Below are 18,333 nucleotides of genomic sequence, written 5' to 3'. Positions count from 1 at the left end.
TATAAGTTGGTCAAAGTCTAGATATAATAAACACTTTAGCCTCTTCTTGAATAATATAATAATCTCCACCCTACATATGTACTTGTTAACATATATTTTAATTCTATTCTTCTTTAACCTCAAAAGACATTATTATTACTATTTTATACAGTTAGTGTTCATTCACATTTATTCCTTTTTTATTCATTCCTTCTTAAAGCTCAGAGCTGCTGTGTAAGTTCAGTTTCCTTCTGGTTGAAGTATATTCTTTAGAATTTGTTTTAGTGATATATGCTGATGGCAAACAATTTTTGTTTGTTGGAAATTTCTTTATTTCACTTCATTTTGAAAGATAATTTTGCCGAGTATGTAATTCTAGATGGGCAGTATTTTCTTTCAGCTCATTAAGGATACCATTCTCCTGTTTTCTATTGTTGGTCTTATTGCTATTGCTTTGAAGATAATCTTTTTCCCTAGCTGCTTTTAAGCTCTTCTTTTCTGTTATTCTCCAATTTCATTACATTGTATTTTATTTTCCTTAGCCTCCACAGCTCTGCGACATTGATTTTCATCAATACTAGAAAGTTCTCAGCCATTATCTTTCACATATTGCTTCTGACCATTTTTTTTTTCTCTTTTCTCTCCCGAAACTTCAGTTAGACCATTTGAATCTTCTCACCCTGTCCTCCACGTCTCTTAACCTTTTTTCTTGTTTCCCATCTCTGTTTCCAGGCTGCAACCAGGATTTCTTCTGAGCTATATAGTTCACTAATTCCAAATATAGCAGTGTCTGATTTGCTGTTAAACGTGTCTATTACTGTATTGATTCCTTTCTAGATGGTCATTTTGTTGCTTTTCTAAATCTGGTAGGTGAATTTTTTTAGATTTCTTTCCTGTTTGTGATTGTGGTTTCCCATGGACAGGATTTCCTCCTTTTTCTTCCCCACTCTCTTCATTGCCAGCATGGCACTCTGTGTGGTACCCTGAGTGGAGTGTGGACTAAGGAGTTACTTCTCACTCACTCTTACTCTGATGCTGTAGTCATATGGGGTCCTAACTGCATGGGGTCTTCCTAAGGCAGTATGAGGGAAAGGCAAGAAACCCACTCCCCAGACCTGTCTTCACACTGCCAGCCTGCCAGCTTCCTCCTCAGATGGCAACCCTTCTCTAGATTACAAATTTACAATATCCTGCAGTTTCTGGGGTTTGCCTCCAGGGTTTAGTGTGTGAGTGCCTCAGATCTGGGCTTCCCTCTCTGTTACTGTTTCCTCTGGGTTGACGTTGGAGGAGGGGCCAGCAGCCCCTGATGCCCTGTTGCTTCAGCATCTTTGTACAGAAGGTGTGTCAACTTTTAGATACGCCTTAGAGTCATGTCTCAGGTTTATGGGGGCAACAAGGTGATTTGAGGAGTGTTTCTGACTTATCCACAGGGAGGCAGATTTCTTCCTGATACATTTTAGAAATGTTGTTGTTTTGTATTTTCTTTTCATTCAGTGCTCTGGCTGATGAAGCCATGGGGAAGAAAGTCTTGCACATTCCCTACAGAGACTCTGTTCTGACCAAACTGCTCCAGTCAGCTCTGGGTGGGAACAGCAGAACCACTTTGGTAAAAATGACTTTTTTACCACATTTCAGACGGTTTAGACTAATGCAGCTACTATTACTATTGTTGTTGTCATTTGCATTATTCTCCGTGGACCACTAACACAGCTCCCAGCACTGACATAGCACATTCTTACCTGTTATGTTAATCCATGGCTCCTGAAGCTCTTTCTATGATGATGTTCAAAGAAAGTTTCTGTTTTGCTAATTTTGATATTTTATTTATTCTCTTCTGTAGTTTTCAGATTCTCTACAAGGAACATACATTACTTGCATTATTAGGAAAAAGCTAATACAGTTTTAAAAATAATACCATGTCATGTTATTCTAGATCAGCAGTCTTTCCTTGGCAAGACTGGAAGTCAGTTTGACTGTTTTAGACACAAGGCAGGTGTTTAACCTGGAAAGTAGCTAAATCATGTCATCTCAGCAAAGACTCCAGACCTGACTGCTGAATGTTTGCCAGGCAGGTACAGAGCGCAGTGTGTTAAATTGGGGCGCTCTGCTCTTCAGCTTTGGGTGTAGGAAGGAGCAAAACTGGGTGGGCTCTGCCTTCAGCGTCATCCTGGCCTCCAGTCTATTGTCCTGGTCAGGAGAGGAATGCTCGTCGCTGGACCTGTTATTTGCACCTCTCTCCAAAATGTGCTGGAAAACACATCCTTACTCTCTATCATTATTCTGTTTTTAAATATTTTATTTTAAAGTTTTTCTGGTTGTCAGTACCGTGGGCCTCCTTGGGACATCCCCCAAGAGGCTGGAATGAGAGAAGGCCCATAAGACACCTCTGAACATTAAACTATAAAATCAAATCTAACGGGTCTGAGCAGACATGGGCAAGGTCGTCTGAGACAGAGGATGACTTGCAGGTCTTCCTTGGCTGAGGTGTTATGATGCTTTAACAAAAAATACGTGGTGGGTAGGAGGCTGGGGGAGTGGTCACTGATTATCTCAGGAGGCAAATGAATCCACAAAGCCAGCGTCCAAGCTCTAGAGTTTCCATGGCTCCAATCCCAGTTTCCTCACACTTACCGTGAAACCTCCTTTTCTTCCTTCCTAAAGTGGAGATAACAATATCCCCTTGAAAACAGTGCTGTGATGATTAAATGAGGTGGTATAATGAACAAGCTTTAAAAGCTCCAAAGATAAAGGATTAGTCATGGGCCCTTGTGCGCCCCGGATTGTGGCCTCCAGGTCCAGAGGTTAGGAGCTGCCACGTGGGCAGTCACGTTCCCTCCTATTCACCCTCCGGGACCCTGCCCACCTCCAGTTCATCAAGAAGTTTGTTTTCTCATTTGAATTATAGAACAACTAAGCCAAAGCCAATAGCCAGACTTGAACCCATGCAAGTGGCTACCCGCTAATGAGCAACGTTGACTGGTCTCCGCAGTGCTAAGGTCAAGGGTCATTTAAATCCCCAAGGACATCTGCTGGGGACCCAGTGCTGAGGGCAGCGCCATACAGAGCTTACAGCACAGGTGTTCAAGTCAGGGCTGGTCCAGGTCCCAGCTCTGCCAGCTCTTATCTGGGGGACCTTGGTACATTACTCTTCCCTAAGCCTCAGCGTTCTGAGTTGTAAAGTTTAAACAATACCACAAATTACAAGATGTTCTATGAATGTGAGCTGTGGAATATCAACAATGATAGCTATAAACCCCTAAATGAAAGACAAAATCTGAAAAGGATATTTACTTTTTTACAGATAGCAGCCATAAGTCCAGCAGACATCTGTTACGAGGAAACTTTATCCACATTAAGATATGCTGAAAGGTACGTTTACAGACACTTATCATCCACGGTGGTTCTCAGTCCTGAATCTGGCAAATCCTTCTAGGACCCTTACATCTGATGGGTTGGTGTTTTGGAAAGGGGTCCAGGAGAAGGCAGAACAAAATGATTTGGGAGAAAAGACTGAGAGAAAAATAAAACGAATAAGAGGGGATAGACCTGGGGGCTGAGGGTCTGCCTAAGCCTGTCATTCCCTCTCTCCAGTGCTGGATGGGGTGGGGGGAGCCGGGGGCTCAAGTCCGTGGGAGGAAGCATTGATCCCAACCCTGATGTGGTTAGTTACCCGTCTCCCTGTGTCTTCCTGACAAATAGCATGGCCGTTCACAGATTCTCCTTCTATCACATGAGTAGAAAATAGTGACAGGCAGGGAATTTTTGTGCTAATAATGGAGAAAGATGAGCCTGTAAGAGGCACTCCTGAGGGGGAGTACCCGCCACCAGCTCTGCAGCTTTCCCCGTGTCGGTTCTCCTTTCTCTAGGCTCAACGTGGCAGATTATACTCCTTGGAGGAGGCCTGCAGGTCACAGGCATCTCCTCCTAGGGAGAGTCTATCACTGCAGGCTCCTGGCCCTAGAAACAAGCTCACACAGTTAGTTCTGGCAGGAGGCTGTGGTCAAGGTCCTGCTTTTCAAGGCAGGAGCCTGCTCCTCCTGACCCTTCTAGGGAGGTGAGGGTCTGGGGAAAGGGAGCCTCTAACCAGAGGTGGAAACCACATGCCCCCACCGCCCCTTCACCCCGTTGGCATGGCAGACATTGAGAATCCACCACAGTGGGGTTCCCAGGATCTTGGACTCTCAGCCTGCGTTCCAGGCAGCTGGAGCTGTCCTGTGACAAGAACTTAGTTCCTCTTCTAATGCATCACTCATCAGGTCTACGGGCCTGTGTGTTTTAAGTCTAGTCCTGCCTGAGATGGGACCTGAACCTCCCTGCCCATCAGTTACTTCACACGCTGAAGGAAATGTTACCTCACTCACAGAGCTGGGCGGAAGACCCTCTGAGATCATTCATGATCTGTTCCTGGCAAAGCTCTGCCTGGCACGTGGCTGAAGCTCAAAAACGATAGTTGTTATGATGCCCCCAAGCAATTGCCTGTCCTTCTGGTCTTTCCTTGGCTTCTTCTCAGGGAGGGGCCCTCACATTGTAGTGACAAACACCTGCATCTGTACCAAAGACTCAGATCTTAAGGTTTCTGTCTTTAGGAACATTGTCTTTAGAAATATTTAGAATGTTCATTTTCTCTTATCAGATGCAAATCTCTTGCTAGCAGTTTTTACGTAAGAGACTGTGTGATGCAGAGAAAGGAGACAATGGTACCCAGGGGCCCTGGGCTGGCAGTCCTGGAGTTGCCGTGGACAGTGTGACTTGGGGCAAGCCTTGGAAACCCTCTGTTCCTCAGTGAAAGGAATAAGGTTGCCAAAATTAGCAAATAAAAATACAGGATGCCCATGGGAGGGGATATAGCTCAAGTGCTAGAGTTCAATCCTGCGTTCAATCCCCAGTACTTCCTCTAAAAATAAATAAATAAATAAACCTAATTACCTCACACACCCCACCCCAAATACAGGATGCCCAGTTAACTTTGAATTTCAGTTAAAGAGCGATGTTTTAGCATAAGTTTGTGCCATGCAGCACTAGACAGGAGTGAACCAGGTGACTTCTAAGCCCACTCCTGGCCTGGTGCACAACACAGAGAGGTCCCCTCCAGGTGTGTGTTCTTACAGCAGCAGCAGCAGCAGCAGCGGTTGAACAGATTTTTTTCATTAACCAAGTCAGCCCAGCTGGCTGAGTGTGTTCAGGGCCCAGGACATGTTAGGGGCAGGGCTCTGGGCTTTAAACATGAGCTGAGCTGCTCATGTTTGTTTGAACCATGGAAGTCATTGAAGTCTCTTTTGGTCTTAATGGTTTACTGGAACCTGACATGATGGAATCTCGAATCACTTGGGGTGAAAGTCTCCCCCTTTGACCATTTGAGACCAGAGCCCAGTTTCTGGCCAGAGCTCTGGCGGTGCTGCTCCAACTGCAGAAGGTCCAGGGGCTGAGTGTGTGTCCACTTCTGCAAAGGGCTAAGAAGATCCAGAACAAAGCCACGGTCAACACCTCAACCCTGCTGAGAGAGTCCAGGACAGAGAACAAGCTGCTACTCGGATGTGGAAACTGCAGAATGGCAGGTAAACTGTCAGTGCAGGTGCAAGCCAGCAGCCAGGTGGCTGGCAGCAGGAGGAGGGAGGGAACGTGGCCAGCCCCGGGCTCAGCAAGGGGGCTGAGGGCCAAGCCCTGGTTAGAGTCTGAGGCGAGCTCTAGGGCAGGCTGGGGTGCCCCTGGGCCTTGTCCAGGACATTTTGGCCTGAATGTAGAGCCACATGCAGTCATAAGAAATGATGGTCATAAAACAAAACCAAAAACAAAGAAATAATGGTCCTGTCCTTTTTAAATGGTCACTTTAGTCTCATTTTTTATTGCCATTTTTATTTTGAGGCTAAGGTCTCCACCGAGACTACTTTTTCCCTTACCAGGTTTTGGTGGTGGCCGTATGGCGTTTATTTTGCTGATGGCCTCGTGCAGTTAAGTGGTGTTTGGAGACCAAGGAGCATTAGCCCCAGCACCCCCTTCTAAGACTGTGCTCAGCCTTGGCTGCACGTTAGGGTCACCTGGTGACTGGGTCCTCCAGGGACCAATTAATCCATCCCTGGGGCAGCAGCAACGCTTAAAGTGCCCACCTTAGGGTGGCTCCACTGTACGATTGTGGATAAACACTGCTTTGAGTCAAGGCCTTACATTTCAGTGTGGCAGCCTGAGGTGTGTATAATTTTACGTCCCTTAATAGTTTAGAATGAGATAGATAAATAGGGCAAAATATGAAACTGTTGCAGTTGAATTGGTAAGTGTTCAGCCTCAATCAGCCACACCGGCAGGTCCCAAGCCCTGCACTCAGTGCTCTTAGCAGACTGCGACCCCACCATCACCATCTTGCCCTTGGTACCCATTCCCCTCCCCGACAGGGGCTCCCTGGTGGTGGCGGCACTTCCCAACCCAAACACAGTCCTGCACACACACACCTGGCTGTCTGCATGGGTGCCTCATCTTTGACATTGCAGACCTTAAATTGTTGCTTAAAATAGCTCCCTCCTTTCAGAGCTGCCAGCCTGTCTGCTGGCAGAGCAGGGGCTCTGGCCTCCCACTAGTCCGATGACCTGGGCGCGCCAGCTGGAGCAGGCTCAGAGGGAATGGCAGCAGCACTACATGGCCATTGCCCAGGTGAGCTCACTGCCTCCACCTGCCGAGGCCGAGGACCTTGTACCTTACCCAGATGCACTGATGCCTGGGCTACTGTCAGGTGGATAATCGGGGCGAGGTGTAAAATGTATAGCATGTGAATGTGACATGTGATATGTGATGTATGACTTTAAATTATTGGCAGAGTTGCAGGGAGAGACAGCAAGGCATGAAAGGAAAGGAAGCGGAGAGGCCTTGCTGTGTCTTGGTGAATGAGGCTGAGGAGAGAATTCAAAGCTGTTGATAATTAGAGTTTGGGGAGAATTTGAGGAATATGATTATCTTCTGGGGACTGTGAGTTGTGACCCTGAACCACATATCTATCCTGGCATTCACTGCCAATTCCAGATCATAAATGGGCTGTGAGGTGAACTTCATACCTGGGTCAGAGAGATACCCTCTCTGCCTCCCTTCTGCACCACACCTCCCATGACCTTACTCCACAAAGCCACGAGGCCCTGGACAAAATCCAAAGTCGTGGGCCAGCCCTGGAGGACTTTAGGAGTGGTGGGGAGTGTCCAGTCCAGATTCTGAAAGGCTCATGAAGCCGGAATAGATGTGAGCCTCCGGCGGTAGGAGAGGAGTTGGGTGGAGGTCTGTGACAGCAGGGGGTCAGGTTAACTTAGGGCCCAAGGATTCCAGAGGTGTGGGTGTAACACGGCTGCACACAGCTGCAAGAAGCACCAAGAAAGTAGCATCCTATGTAAGGAGTACCTGGGTTTGCAACTCTTGGTGCAAGAGTCAAGTAGGATCCAGAGTGAAGGACCCAGGGCTCTGTTCTGCATGGACAGTTAGAACCAGAAGGACTTTCCTCCTCTTCGCTCTGTATCAGAACTTCAGGATTTAAAAGCTTTCCCTGTGCCTGCACAGTTTATTTCAGTTCCTCTATGACCACAATACCCATCAATACCTGTAATTCAAGAAGGAAATGCATTTGAGTATCCAGGAGAGGGTGAAGCAACAGGCCACATTTTGCCATCAACATCTGATGCACGATGAGCTATACAGAGCACTTGGGGAATGAGCTGTAAGGAAACTGGTTTAGTGGAGTCAGGGAAGGATTACCCAGGTCGGGCACCAGGATCCTGACAGCTGGGGACTCCGGGAGCCTAGAGAAACGACACGGGTAGAAGCCAAGGTGGAGGGGACCATGTGAGGGCAGCTGGGAAGGGTGAACAGTCAGAAACCAGCTGTGTTTTGCAACAGTCCTGACTGGGTGAACTCAGGCCCCAACCACTGACTTGCCAGGATCTCACCCCGTCTGTCAGCGAAGCCCCTGGTTACACTTTCCTCCACTGGGTTTGCTTTACCAGGTGGTAGAACAGGATGCAGAGACAGACGGCTCTGAGGAGCAGTGGGTAGGAGAGGAACATTGCCCTCTCGGGTGTGCTGCCCTGTCTGGTGAGGAAACCCTCTCTATTCCTCCTTCAGGAGCAGCAGATGATGAAGAGCTTCCCTCATCTTCTCAACGTCAATGAAGACCCGCAGCTCACTGGGGTTCTCAAGTACTTCATTCAGGCTGGTACTCACCCCTCTTACTGCTCTGATCCTGCTCATGCCTCTTGGCCCCTGGGCATGTTTCTTTTTCTTAACTTTTTTTTGGGGGGTGATAAAATATACATAACAGAAGATTCACTCTGTTAACCATTTTTAAATGTGCAAATCAGTGGCATTAAGTGCACTCACATTATTGTGCAACCATCACCCCCAGCCATCTCCAGGTCATTTTTATCTTCCCAAACTGAAACTGTCCTCATTATGCAATGATGCCCCCATTAGCCCCTCCCCTGGCCACCACCATTCTACTTCTTGTCTCTATGAATTTGACTGTTTCAGGTACTTTTGCGTAAGTGAAATCACACAGTATTTGTCCTTTTGTGTCTGACTTATTTCACTCAGCGTAATATCCTCCAGGCTTATCCATTATTGTCACATGTGTCAGGATTTCCTCCTGTTCTAAGGCTGAATAATGTTCCACTGTATGTATAGACCACGTTTTGTTTATCTATTCATCCACTGGAAAAGGGCACCAGTATTTAGTAACAGCTGGCTTTCCCACCCTAGCCCTGTGAACATTCAAGACAGGAGAGGCTCATGTAGGATGGCATTTGGGGCTGGAGGAGGGGCAGCCTCTATGGAGCTGGGGTGATGCTCCCAGCACTGACCTTGGGGTCAGTCACTGGACAGAAGCAGAGCTTCACAGACCAGGACCTTCCCTGTGGCCAAGCTACAGCACATCTCAGAAGGCTCAGACGCAACAGCTTCTTCCTCCAGAATTTCCATAAAGAAGGCAGAACTTTAAAAAAGTTAGGAATATCATTTTAAAAATGCAGAAAGTGAAACAGTTCTCCCTAAGGCAAGCTGATGTCCAAGTACCATCATGGTTGAAAATCACAGTGGGAAAATCCCTTCACGTGATCCAACTGGAGAGGAAATTGTACTTCTGAAACATCAGACGTGTTAACTTGTTAAGGTCAAATCCTGAAAAATTTTGAAAATAACTTATCCTAATTCTTTCAGGTTCATGTGATGCTGGTCAGGCTGCTTCAAATGCCATCACCCTTCGAGGTTTGGGGTAAGTTGCCAGGACCCAGCACCTTTGTCCAGCATGAGAGAATTGTGGCCACTCAATCCAGAGGAGACTCAGGATTCACCTAGTCATCGTCGGGCCAGACCACAAACCCTGCTAGATAAGCAAGAACAAGAAACTACCGTTCCTTCCTTGGGGCCACTCTAACATGCTTATGGGAAGCCCTGGGAAGGCCTTTCATTCTCTCACTGAAATCCCTTCTGCTGCACTCACTTCGTTTCCTTGGCTCTGACCTTGGGAGAAAGGGACACATTCTTCACAAATGAGCATGACTAGATCGGGCAGGAAGTGAAGAGAGTTGGGAGGACAGGCCCACTACGGGCAGCCCACGCCTTTCATGGTCCCACCGCCAGCAGCAAAACATCCTGAGGGGGCTGTGCTTGGAGCCCTCACCCACCAGACTAACGCAAGACTTTGCTGATCCTCTCCCTGAGGGCCCCACGGGACCTCCTGCAGGAGCCCCTGTGGGACCCCAAGGCCGGTTTATAAACTCAGAGCAGGACCCCACCTCTGTGGCCTCTCTCCTGGGGAGGCTGCTGCTCCAGGGTTCCCTCCCTGCTTCCAAGACTTACAGATTTTTCAGCCAATAGTCTCCATCAGCCCCTGCAGAGAGAGGCCTTGCCAACCAGGCTCCCTGACACCTCTCAGCCCTGCTTGGCCCACCTGGGCCCTTGAGGGTGTGTGTGTGTGTGTGTGCGTGTGCGTGTGCGTGTGCACACGTGTGGGGAGAGTGCTGACCGAGGGGCTGGTCGGGCCTAACTACCCCCTCCCCCGCCGGCCTCCAGGCCCTGATTCTTCCTGGGGGTCCTGTCATCTCCCTTCCAGACCACCTCCTGGGGACACTCTAGTCTAACACATAGGTCTGGAAATGGCTGAACTCCAGGTGAGCTGAGGTTAAAACCTTCCCCACAGGATCCCTGGGCCCCAAGCAAACAGGGCTGTGAATGAACGTGTATCTCAACGTCCAGAACATTCCACAATAGCCAAGGAGTCCAGGAACATTGTAGAACAGTTGGGAAGCCGGTCATTCAGGGCACAGAGATGACTTTGTTGGGCAGCAATCTGACACCTCTGATATCTGGCCCAAATCTTGTAACATCTGAAGTCAGGATTTGTAGAGATAAAGACCGAGAAAGGACCTAAACTTCTCTGCAATACGTAGGCTTGTTATTAAGTCACCTTCCCAAGCATCTCTTCTGAAACACTTTCCCTTCCATTTCCTCTCCACTCAATCCCACCAGCTGTGAGCTTCTGAGGACTCTGGCATCTCCTGGCTTCTCTCAGCTATGGGCACGAGGTGTTGCAACATTCTACTGATAGAACAATTGCTTTGTTGTCTCCTCACTCCAGCGAGGGTCCCTCTCCATCCCCACCCACTGAGCACTCCAGGCAGGAGAGGCTCATGCAGGATGGCAGTGGGGGCTGGAGGAGGGGCAGCCTGCATGGAGCTGGGGTGATGCTCCCAGCACTGTCCTTGGGGTGAGTCACTGGACAGAAACAGCTTCACAGACCAGGCTTCAGCCCATCTCCCACGGTGCTTCCTCGATAGCTATAGGCCTTTCCTAATTGTGCAAGTGAGAAAGAACGAATTCTACAGCTCACTAAAATCGTAATGTATTTGGTCCCTTGGATACATTCTTGTCCTTTTAGAATTTCAGATAAACATGCTTCCTTCACGAATTTGGATGGTAAAGTGACGGTGACTCCACACAGCAAGTGCAAGGTCGTCGTTAACGGGGTGCCCATCACAACCAAGACGAAGCTGCAGCACTTGGTAAACTCCCCTGCTGAGCCACAGGATTTCCTAAATCCAACCAAGAGAGGTGCAGTGAGGGCCGGCAGAGCAGGGCGCTAACGCCCTGGTGTCCCTCCACTGCCGTGTCACAGTAATGACAAGGCCACAGCTGTGAAGTCAGGATACTTCATATTAGCTGGCCCTGTGTCCTGCGGAAGTCATTTCACCTCCCTGGCCTGGCCTATGAAACAGAGAGGGTGAACTAGGTGATTGCCAAGATTCTTCCAGCTCTAACCGGGTATGACATTTTGGATTTTTAAAACCTGCTGTTGAGAGGGACTGTCAGCACCTGCCATCATCGGGCTCTCCCCACCTCCTCCCACCATCCCAGCCCGAGTCCCAGCACCACAGGGGCTCTGGTCTCTTCTCCACCCCACGGCCACTGCTAGCCTCTTAGACAGACAAGCATATCGGATCAGGCCACACCCACTTCTGGAGATCCTTCTGTGACCTCCCTTTTAGGACATCTGACTCCTGCCTCTCTGGCCTCACTGCCTGGGCTTCCCTTGGTCACTCGACCTTTTGGATGCTCAAAATGTCCCAGGTTTTGGTGGGCAGCCGCCTTCTCTGCCTCAACAGAACTTAGCACACTTGAAGTGTCACCTTAAATAGTGTACCTTCCAAGAAGTCTTCTCTAGTCCGCATTGTAAATTAGGCCCCATAGACTCTGCAGAAGCAGCGCCTTTTTCCTTTCAAATCATGAGACCTTTTGAATCACAGGCTGTGATCTCATCATTAGTTTATCAAGTCCTGGAGCGAGGGTCTGTCTGGGCCCCGCTGACTGCCAGTGCCTGACAGAGTGTGGAACAGAGGAAGCAGTCAATGAAAGCACGCATGAAAAAGCAAGGGTCTACCCCTTCCCTCTTTGTTTATGGGTCTTTTTTCTGTAGGGGGCATTCACAGGGTCTCACGATTTAACACAGAGGAGCAGGCTGAGCGCTGCTCTGGCCTCCTCCCTTTGAGCCGCCTGTCTCCTCCCTAGGACCGAATTATTTTGGGATCCAACAGTGCCTACCTCTACATCGGGCTTCCTTCAGAGCGAGGTGGTGAGGACCTGAGCAGATATGATTATGACTTCTTCCAGCTGGAGAGGGCGGCTGCGGAGGGAGTGAGTGTGGACAAGCTCGGTAAGCGGGGGCCCCCGACTCCTGGCATTTTCCACAGGCTGATGTGAAAGCAGCTGCTTTCCTTAAGGAAGTAATCTTTCATTGTGTCATACTACAGTGTTTAGAAAGTTAAGATATGATTTTCATACAGATATAGAGTGTGCAGATGTCAAAGATTTGTTTAATTCTTAAAACTGTTTCCCTTGTGGGTGTGGGTCCAGGAGTAGAGAGGAGAGTGGTAGGTACAGCACAGGGAGAGAAGAACGTTGGAAGGGGACTGCTGGGTTTGGCAGAGCTAGTCAGTTGCCTTCAGGGCAATACTCTTCACTGGATGAAAATTCATTTCAACTTCCAATCTTGTATAAATTAACATCTGAGAGCTCAGAGTCCGGTCCTAAGTGGTAAGTAGTGAGTGAACCTGTGTCCTTTGTGTTCCAGATCTAGCAGGCACTTGTCTGCACACGTCTTACTGAGGTCTTGGCAACATCTTACACAGTTGAGTCCTCTCTCCTTTTTGAAAGCTTTAACTCTTGGAACCGTATATTCTCCTCGTTTTCTTCTTCTAGGCCACTTCTTCCACATTCCCTCTCCTGGATCCTCCTCATCTAACTAACCTTGAAATTTTGAGAGCCCCAGAGCTTGGACCTTGGCACTCTTCTCTAGATGGATGCTTTCCCCACGTCGCTGCCAGTCTCAGTGGTTCTAAGTGCCATCTATGCTAACAGCTCTCGGCTCCATTTGGTACCTCTTGATACCTTGATCCAGCTGCCTTCTTGATGTCTCTGCTTGCATGACTCACAGGCATCTCAACATGAAAGGGTCCAAAGCAGAGTCTTGATTCCTCACTGACTCCAAGACTGTTCTCATACCCAGGACTTTCCATCTTGGCAAACTGCTCAAGCCAAACACCTAGGCCTCCTCCTTCCCCTCACTTCTTCACCCGGCCTGCCTCTTCTCCATCCTCCTGTGCCACCGCTTCAGTGCAGGCCATCCTCATCTCTTGCCTGAACTGTATAATCACCTCTGAACTTATCAGATCATGATACTCTTGGGCTGAAAAATATTCATCAAATTTTCAGTGTTCTTAGAATAAAATCCAAACTCCTTACCATGGTCTTGAAGGCTCTGGATGATCAGCCACGTGCTTTCTCTTCAGCCTCATTTGATATCACTCTCTACTCACCACACTTTGAATCTCACTGATATCCTTTCTGCCCCTCAAACATACCAAGCCCCTTCTGCCTCAGGGCCTTTGAACATGCTGCTTGTTTTCTTTGCATCTTTGGCTCATTCTCATCTTCCATCTCTCAGCTCAAATATTACCTCCACAGATAGATCTTCCTTTTTCTTGGCTTTGTTTCCTCCTTCTTATTTAACTATTTCTTTCATAGCATTTTTAACATTTAAAATTTTATTTATTAGTTTGCCCTCATGAGACTATAAGCTCAAACTGAGATTTTTTTCTCTTGTTCATCCACTCATTTATATATTCCTCCACTCAACAAGTATTTACTGAGCTCCTACTATGTGTCAGGTATGGTCCTAAGCCCTGGGGATCCAGCAATGAGCAAAGCAGGGCTCTGTCCTTACAGAGCTGATGAGAGCATGTTCCCTTCTGAATCCCCAGAGCCTGATAACAGCCTAGCAGTGGGCCCTCAGTAAATACTTGCTGAATGAATGACAAATGAGATTAACCAAATCAGCCCCTCAACAGAAGCTTAGTTGAGCACACATGCATGGTCGAGGGCCCAAACATGGACACATTCTGCTCTTTTCTGAGAGCAGCCCACCCAGGAAGCCCATGCCCTGGACATCAGGTTCCTCCCAGGGCGGAGCAGGCGGGGGTCTGTGCTCCCCACTCACCCCCTAGCCCTGCCCAGGGGCCTTCTGGGCCTACACAAGCTGTGGCCCAGCAGCTAGATGCTGACTGGGAGCCTTTAGAGACAGTGATAAACAAAATCCTGGTCTGGAAGAAATTATAGCCCTAGTTTTCTGAGTCAAAGATTCCCCTCGTCCTCTCAGCCACCCTCCATGCCCCAGCAACAGCCTGGGACTTGCCGTACACAAGAGCATTCAGCCGCTCTGGCATCCCCCTTGTCCATCTCTTCCCTCGCCTCAGATGGAGGTTCGACCACCTTCCCTCCCCTCCCATCCCCAGGCCTCAGCTCACATCCCTCAGAGGAGGCTGGGGTACTGGGGCCCCCAGAAGCCAGATGAGCTTGGGCTCCACCAGGGCCTCAACACTGTGCTGGGCTACCTGTGCTCTTTTCAAGCCACACGGGTCCTGCCTGGTCTCGCCTTAATAAACCCATGGGTGGGGAGCCGTGGGCTGCACCTACATATCAGCAAAATATCTCCTCCCTTTTTCCTACCTCAAAGACTGTTCCTCAGAATTTTAGCAGAATAAATTGGTTTGAAATTCACCTCCTTGTTTATTATTTTCTTCAAGTTCCTGACCAAAACTAAACAGGACTCCATTATACCAAGCCTGGATACTCTATCTGTTCATTTATTTATTCACAAGGTTGACTGCACACCTGCCTTCCAGCCCAGGGCTGGCAGCACAATGAGGCCGAACAAGCCCCAGACACTGCGTAGAAGGTGCTCAGCACCAGCACAGAGGGTGGGCCTTCAGCAAGGTGGCCGGTGGGCAGTTCAAGGGAGTCAGACTGCAGGGCAGGAAATCCCTGAAGAGATGAGAGTTCCTGACCCAAGGCTGCGTCAACCGGGGTCTGGCGGGGGATCTTTTCACCCATCATCTCCACAAGCCCCTCCTCCAAGCCACCCCAAATAGAACAGAAGTGAGAATGGGTTGTCCCTGCGCCAGCTGTGGCTCCAGGAGAAATCCTCAGACTTCCTTTAGCCAGCTGTACCCTACCTGCCCCACCTCCTCCCTGCACAGCCCAGAGCCACCTTGGGTCAAGGACCCTGAGACCCAGAGTGGGACTTGAAAGCAGAGCACCTCCTGTCACGATGCTGCTGAGAGTCACGGGTTGAGACCAGCAACTACTTAAGTAAAGTCAGGCAGTGTCCTTTCCTCCCCACTTATTTAGCTTTCTTCTTCTTCTTTTCATTTACATGTTTATAATTTCAAATGTAGATATTAGATGAACAACTGAATAAATGACTGAATGAAGGACCAATGAGCATGTATATTTTTCCATGGCTGGAAAGTATCCCGGAACCAGTGAGTGACTTTCCCTCCTCTCTGATCTGTCCTAGGTGCTGTGCACAATGGGGCTGGGAAGGCAGACCCCAGTGTCCTGGCTGTGTTCCAGGACTACATCAAACTGATGCCACTGGTTGCAGAAGCAAATCAAATGAGTGAAGAGCTGAGGAAGGTGAGTAAATGGTAAAATCTCTGCTCCAGAACAGGTTCAACGTGCCCCTCACTCCCATTGCCCCAAACTGGCTTTATAGTGTAGACAAGACCCGCAGGCTTGGAAAGGCGAGGTGCTTTGCCCGAGACCCCACAGTGAGCTAGTGACAGAACATCAGCCGGCACCCAGGCCCCAGTCCCAGCCTTGAGTCTAGTCCTCCCAACTTTGGCCCCACGGCTCCCAGGACCACCAGGACGCCAGACCAGTACTTGTTCACCATGGCTATCCCATCCTGGGTCATCCTCCAGAGGCCATCTGGGTGCAGGCACCCTGATGGCTTCTCGCCAGAGAGAAGCTTGGGTTGGAGTTAGATCCCTTATGGTCAGGGATCTTGCATAAGACTCAGTCACTCTGGTGAGGCTGCAAGTGTTAGTTCCAGGATATTGTTGAGAAATCCCAGGTAGTTTGTCATTTCTCTCGGTGGGAATTCCAAGGAGCAAGAGTTGATCCATTTTCTTCTAGAAAGTCAGATCCATTCGTCTTTTAGAAAGCCTGAGGGTGGAGAAGAATGAAAAATAAATTGCAAAGATGGTATAGGCTGATAAATGTAGGATTATTTAGTGAGAAGTGTTTTTCTTACCAGGGACTTAAAATGGAGTTGAAAGTGAAGAATTTAGCGTCATCAGATTCCAGGGGCTGTGACCTACAAAAAGAGGTCATGGTGAAGGTGACCAGCCAAAGGACTCGTGAGGTAAGGCTGCCCCGGGGGTGGGCGTGAGCCTCTCCAAGGGGTTTCCCAGGGCCCTTCCCAGGGACACAGGTTAGTTTTACCAGGGCAGCCTGTGGAGACCCAACGAAGGCACAAGACAGGTTCCATGTGTGGGTGGGATGGTGGGGGGCAGACTCTGGGGAGAGGAGGCCTCTCCTCTGCATCTCCCCTCCTGGGCCTCTCTCCCACACAGCACCACCACCTGGGATCTTCCCCCCACACAGGCAGTGAACGCTTCCTGTTTATTTTTATCATGACTCCAAACTTTAGTACCAGAAGGGAGCCTGAAGGTGTGTCCAGCTGATAACAGTGCCCGTGTGTGTGCCCAAGAGAGACAGCGGCCATTCTGAAGCAAAGGGAAAACCACATTTTCATTTAGACTCCAGAGGCTGTTTCATAAACTCCACTGGCTGGTCCTTCCCCTGTTTGACACTGCTCGCTGTTAGGAAGGTCCTTCTTAAGCTCTTAAGACCCATTTCCTCTCCGTCTGCCTAACAAAAGAGGGGGTCTATAGCTAGTGTCCCTTATGTGTGTTATGCTGAAGTTCGGAGCAGCCCTCTAGCCAAATGCTCACTCCTAGTGCATCTTCAGAGGATGTGCCCCTGATTCTCAGGTGACCTTTGGGTGGGCTGCTCCCTCCCAAATTCTCGGTGCACACGTGCCTCCTTAGCAGTGAGTCTTGTAGCAAACATGCCACTGGAGGAGGGGCTGGCTGTGACAGGGGACTTTTTGGTCACCGGATGATCTGCTCTACTGAGCAACTAATTGATGCTTCTCTGGGTTTAACTTTTCTGCTCATTGTCCTAAAGTTGCCAGAATTTTCTGGGTCAAGACCAGTCTTTAAAAACTTTAAAAACTTGTGAAATATGACAAACAGAGAAAAGGTTATGAATATATATATGTTCACATGGTAAACGCTTGAGTACTCACCAGCCAATTCAAGGGGCTCTGTGTCTGCCAGGTGCTGGGGACACCAAGACCGCCACTCATGTTTCACTGGCCCTGGGCTGTGGGGACCCAGGAGACAAACCTGAGCAAGGCCGTTCCTGAGCCACAACTCCTGAGATTCTTGTCCTTTTCTCCTTCTCCTCTGACCAGCACCAAGCTGGCCTCCTCTCATTCAGTAGGTTGTCTTTTTGTTTTGTTGATGGTTTTCTTTGCTGTGCAAAAGCTTGTCAGTTTAATTAGGTCCCGTTGGTTTGTTTTTGATTTTCTTTCTTTTGCTTAGGAGATAGAGCCAAAAAAATATTGCTATGATTTATGTCAAAGAGTATCCTGCCTATGTTTTCTTTTAGGAGTTTTATGGTTTCAGGACTTACATTTAGGTCTTTAATCCATTTTGAGTTTGTTTTGTAGAGAAAATGTCCTAATTTTCTTCTTTTACATGTACTATTCAGTTTTCCCAGCACCACTTACTGAAGAGACTGTCTTTTCTCCACTGTATGCTTTCGCCTCCTTTGTTGTAGATCAATTGAACACAGGTGTGTGGGTTTCTTTCTGGGCTCTCTATCTGTTCCACTGAACTGTGTGTCTGTTTTTGTGCCAGTTCCATAGTGTTTGATTACTGTCGCTTTGCAGTATAGTCTGAAGTCAGGGAGTGTGATACTTCTGTCTTTGTTCTTTCTTCTCAAGATAGCTTTGGCAATTTGGGGTCTTTTGTGGTTCCACATAAACTTTAGGATTGTTTTTTCTAGTTCTGTAAAAATGTCATGGTATTTTGATAGGGACTGCATTGAGTCCGTAGATTGCTTTGGGTAGTCTGGACTTTTTAACCATATTAATTCTTCCAATCGATAAACATGGAGTGTTTCCATTTCTTTAAATCATCTTCAGTTTCCTTCATCAACATTTTATAGTTTTCAGAGTATAGGTCTTTCACCTCCTTGGTTTATTCCTAGGTATTTTATTCTCCTTTATGTAATTATAAATGGGATTGTTTTCTTGAATTCTCCTTCTGGTAGTTATTATTTATAGAAAAGCAACAGATTTCTGTCTATCAACCTTGTAGCCTGCAACTTTACTAAATTCATTCACTAGTGCTAATAGTTTCTTGGTGGAGACTTTATGGTTTTCTATATATCAAATTATGTCATCTGCAAATAGTGAGTTTTACA

The 18,333-nt window shown here is 48.1% G+C and overlaps 1 protein-coding gene across 1 annotated transcript in view; it reads left to right on the top strand.

The window, feature by feature from the left end:
• Window positions 1–18,333, top strand: part of LOC105100206 (kinesin-like protein KIF28P) — a 56,493-nt gene that overhangs the window by 21,286 nt on the left and 16,874 nt on the right. The window contains 10 exon segments of the mRNA XM_064477253.1: window positions 1,474–1,585; window positions 3,281–3,348; window positions 5,428–5,534; window positions 6,500–6,621; window positions 8,071–8,161; window positions 9,160–9,214; window positions 10,880–11,003; window positions 12,007–12,151; window positions 15,353–15,471; window positions 16,094–16,201. Of these exon segments, the coding sequence (XP_064333323.1) occupies window positions 1,474–1,585; window positions 3,281–3,348; window positions 5,428–5,534; window positions 6,500–6,621; window positions 8,071–8,161; window positions 9,160–9,214; window positions 10,880–11,003; window positions 12,007–12,151; window positions 15,353–15,471; window positions 16,094–16,201 (1,051 nt within the window).

The sequence above is a fragment of the Camelus dromedarius genome, chromosome 21 (genome assembly GCF_036321535.1).
Source record: "Camelus dromedarius isolate mCamDro1 chromosome 21, mCamDro1.pat, whole genome shotgun sequence".
Taxonomy (NCBI): Eukaryota; Metazoa; Chordata; class Mammalia; order Artiodactyla; family Camelidae; genus Camelus; species Camelus dromedarius.
Note: the sequence above shows the minus strand (reverse complement) of the source record. Positions and strands in the feature narration are given on the sequence as shown.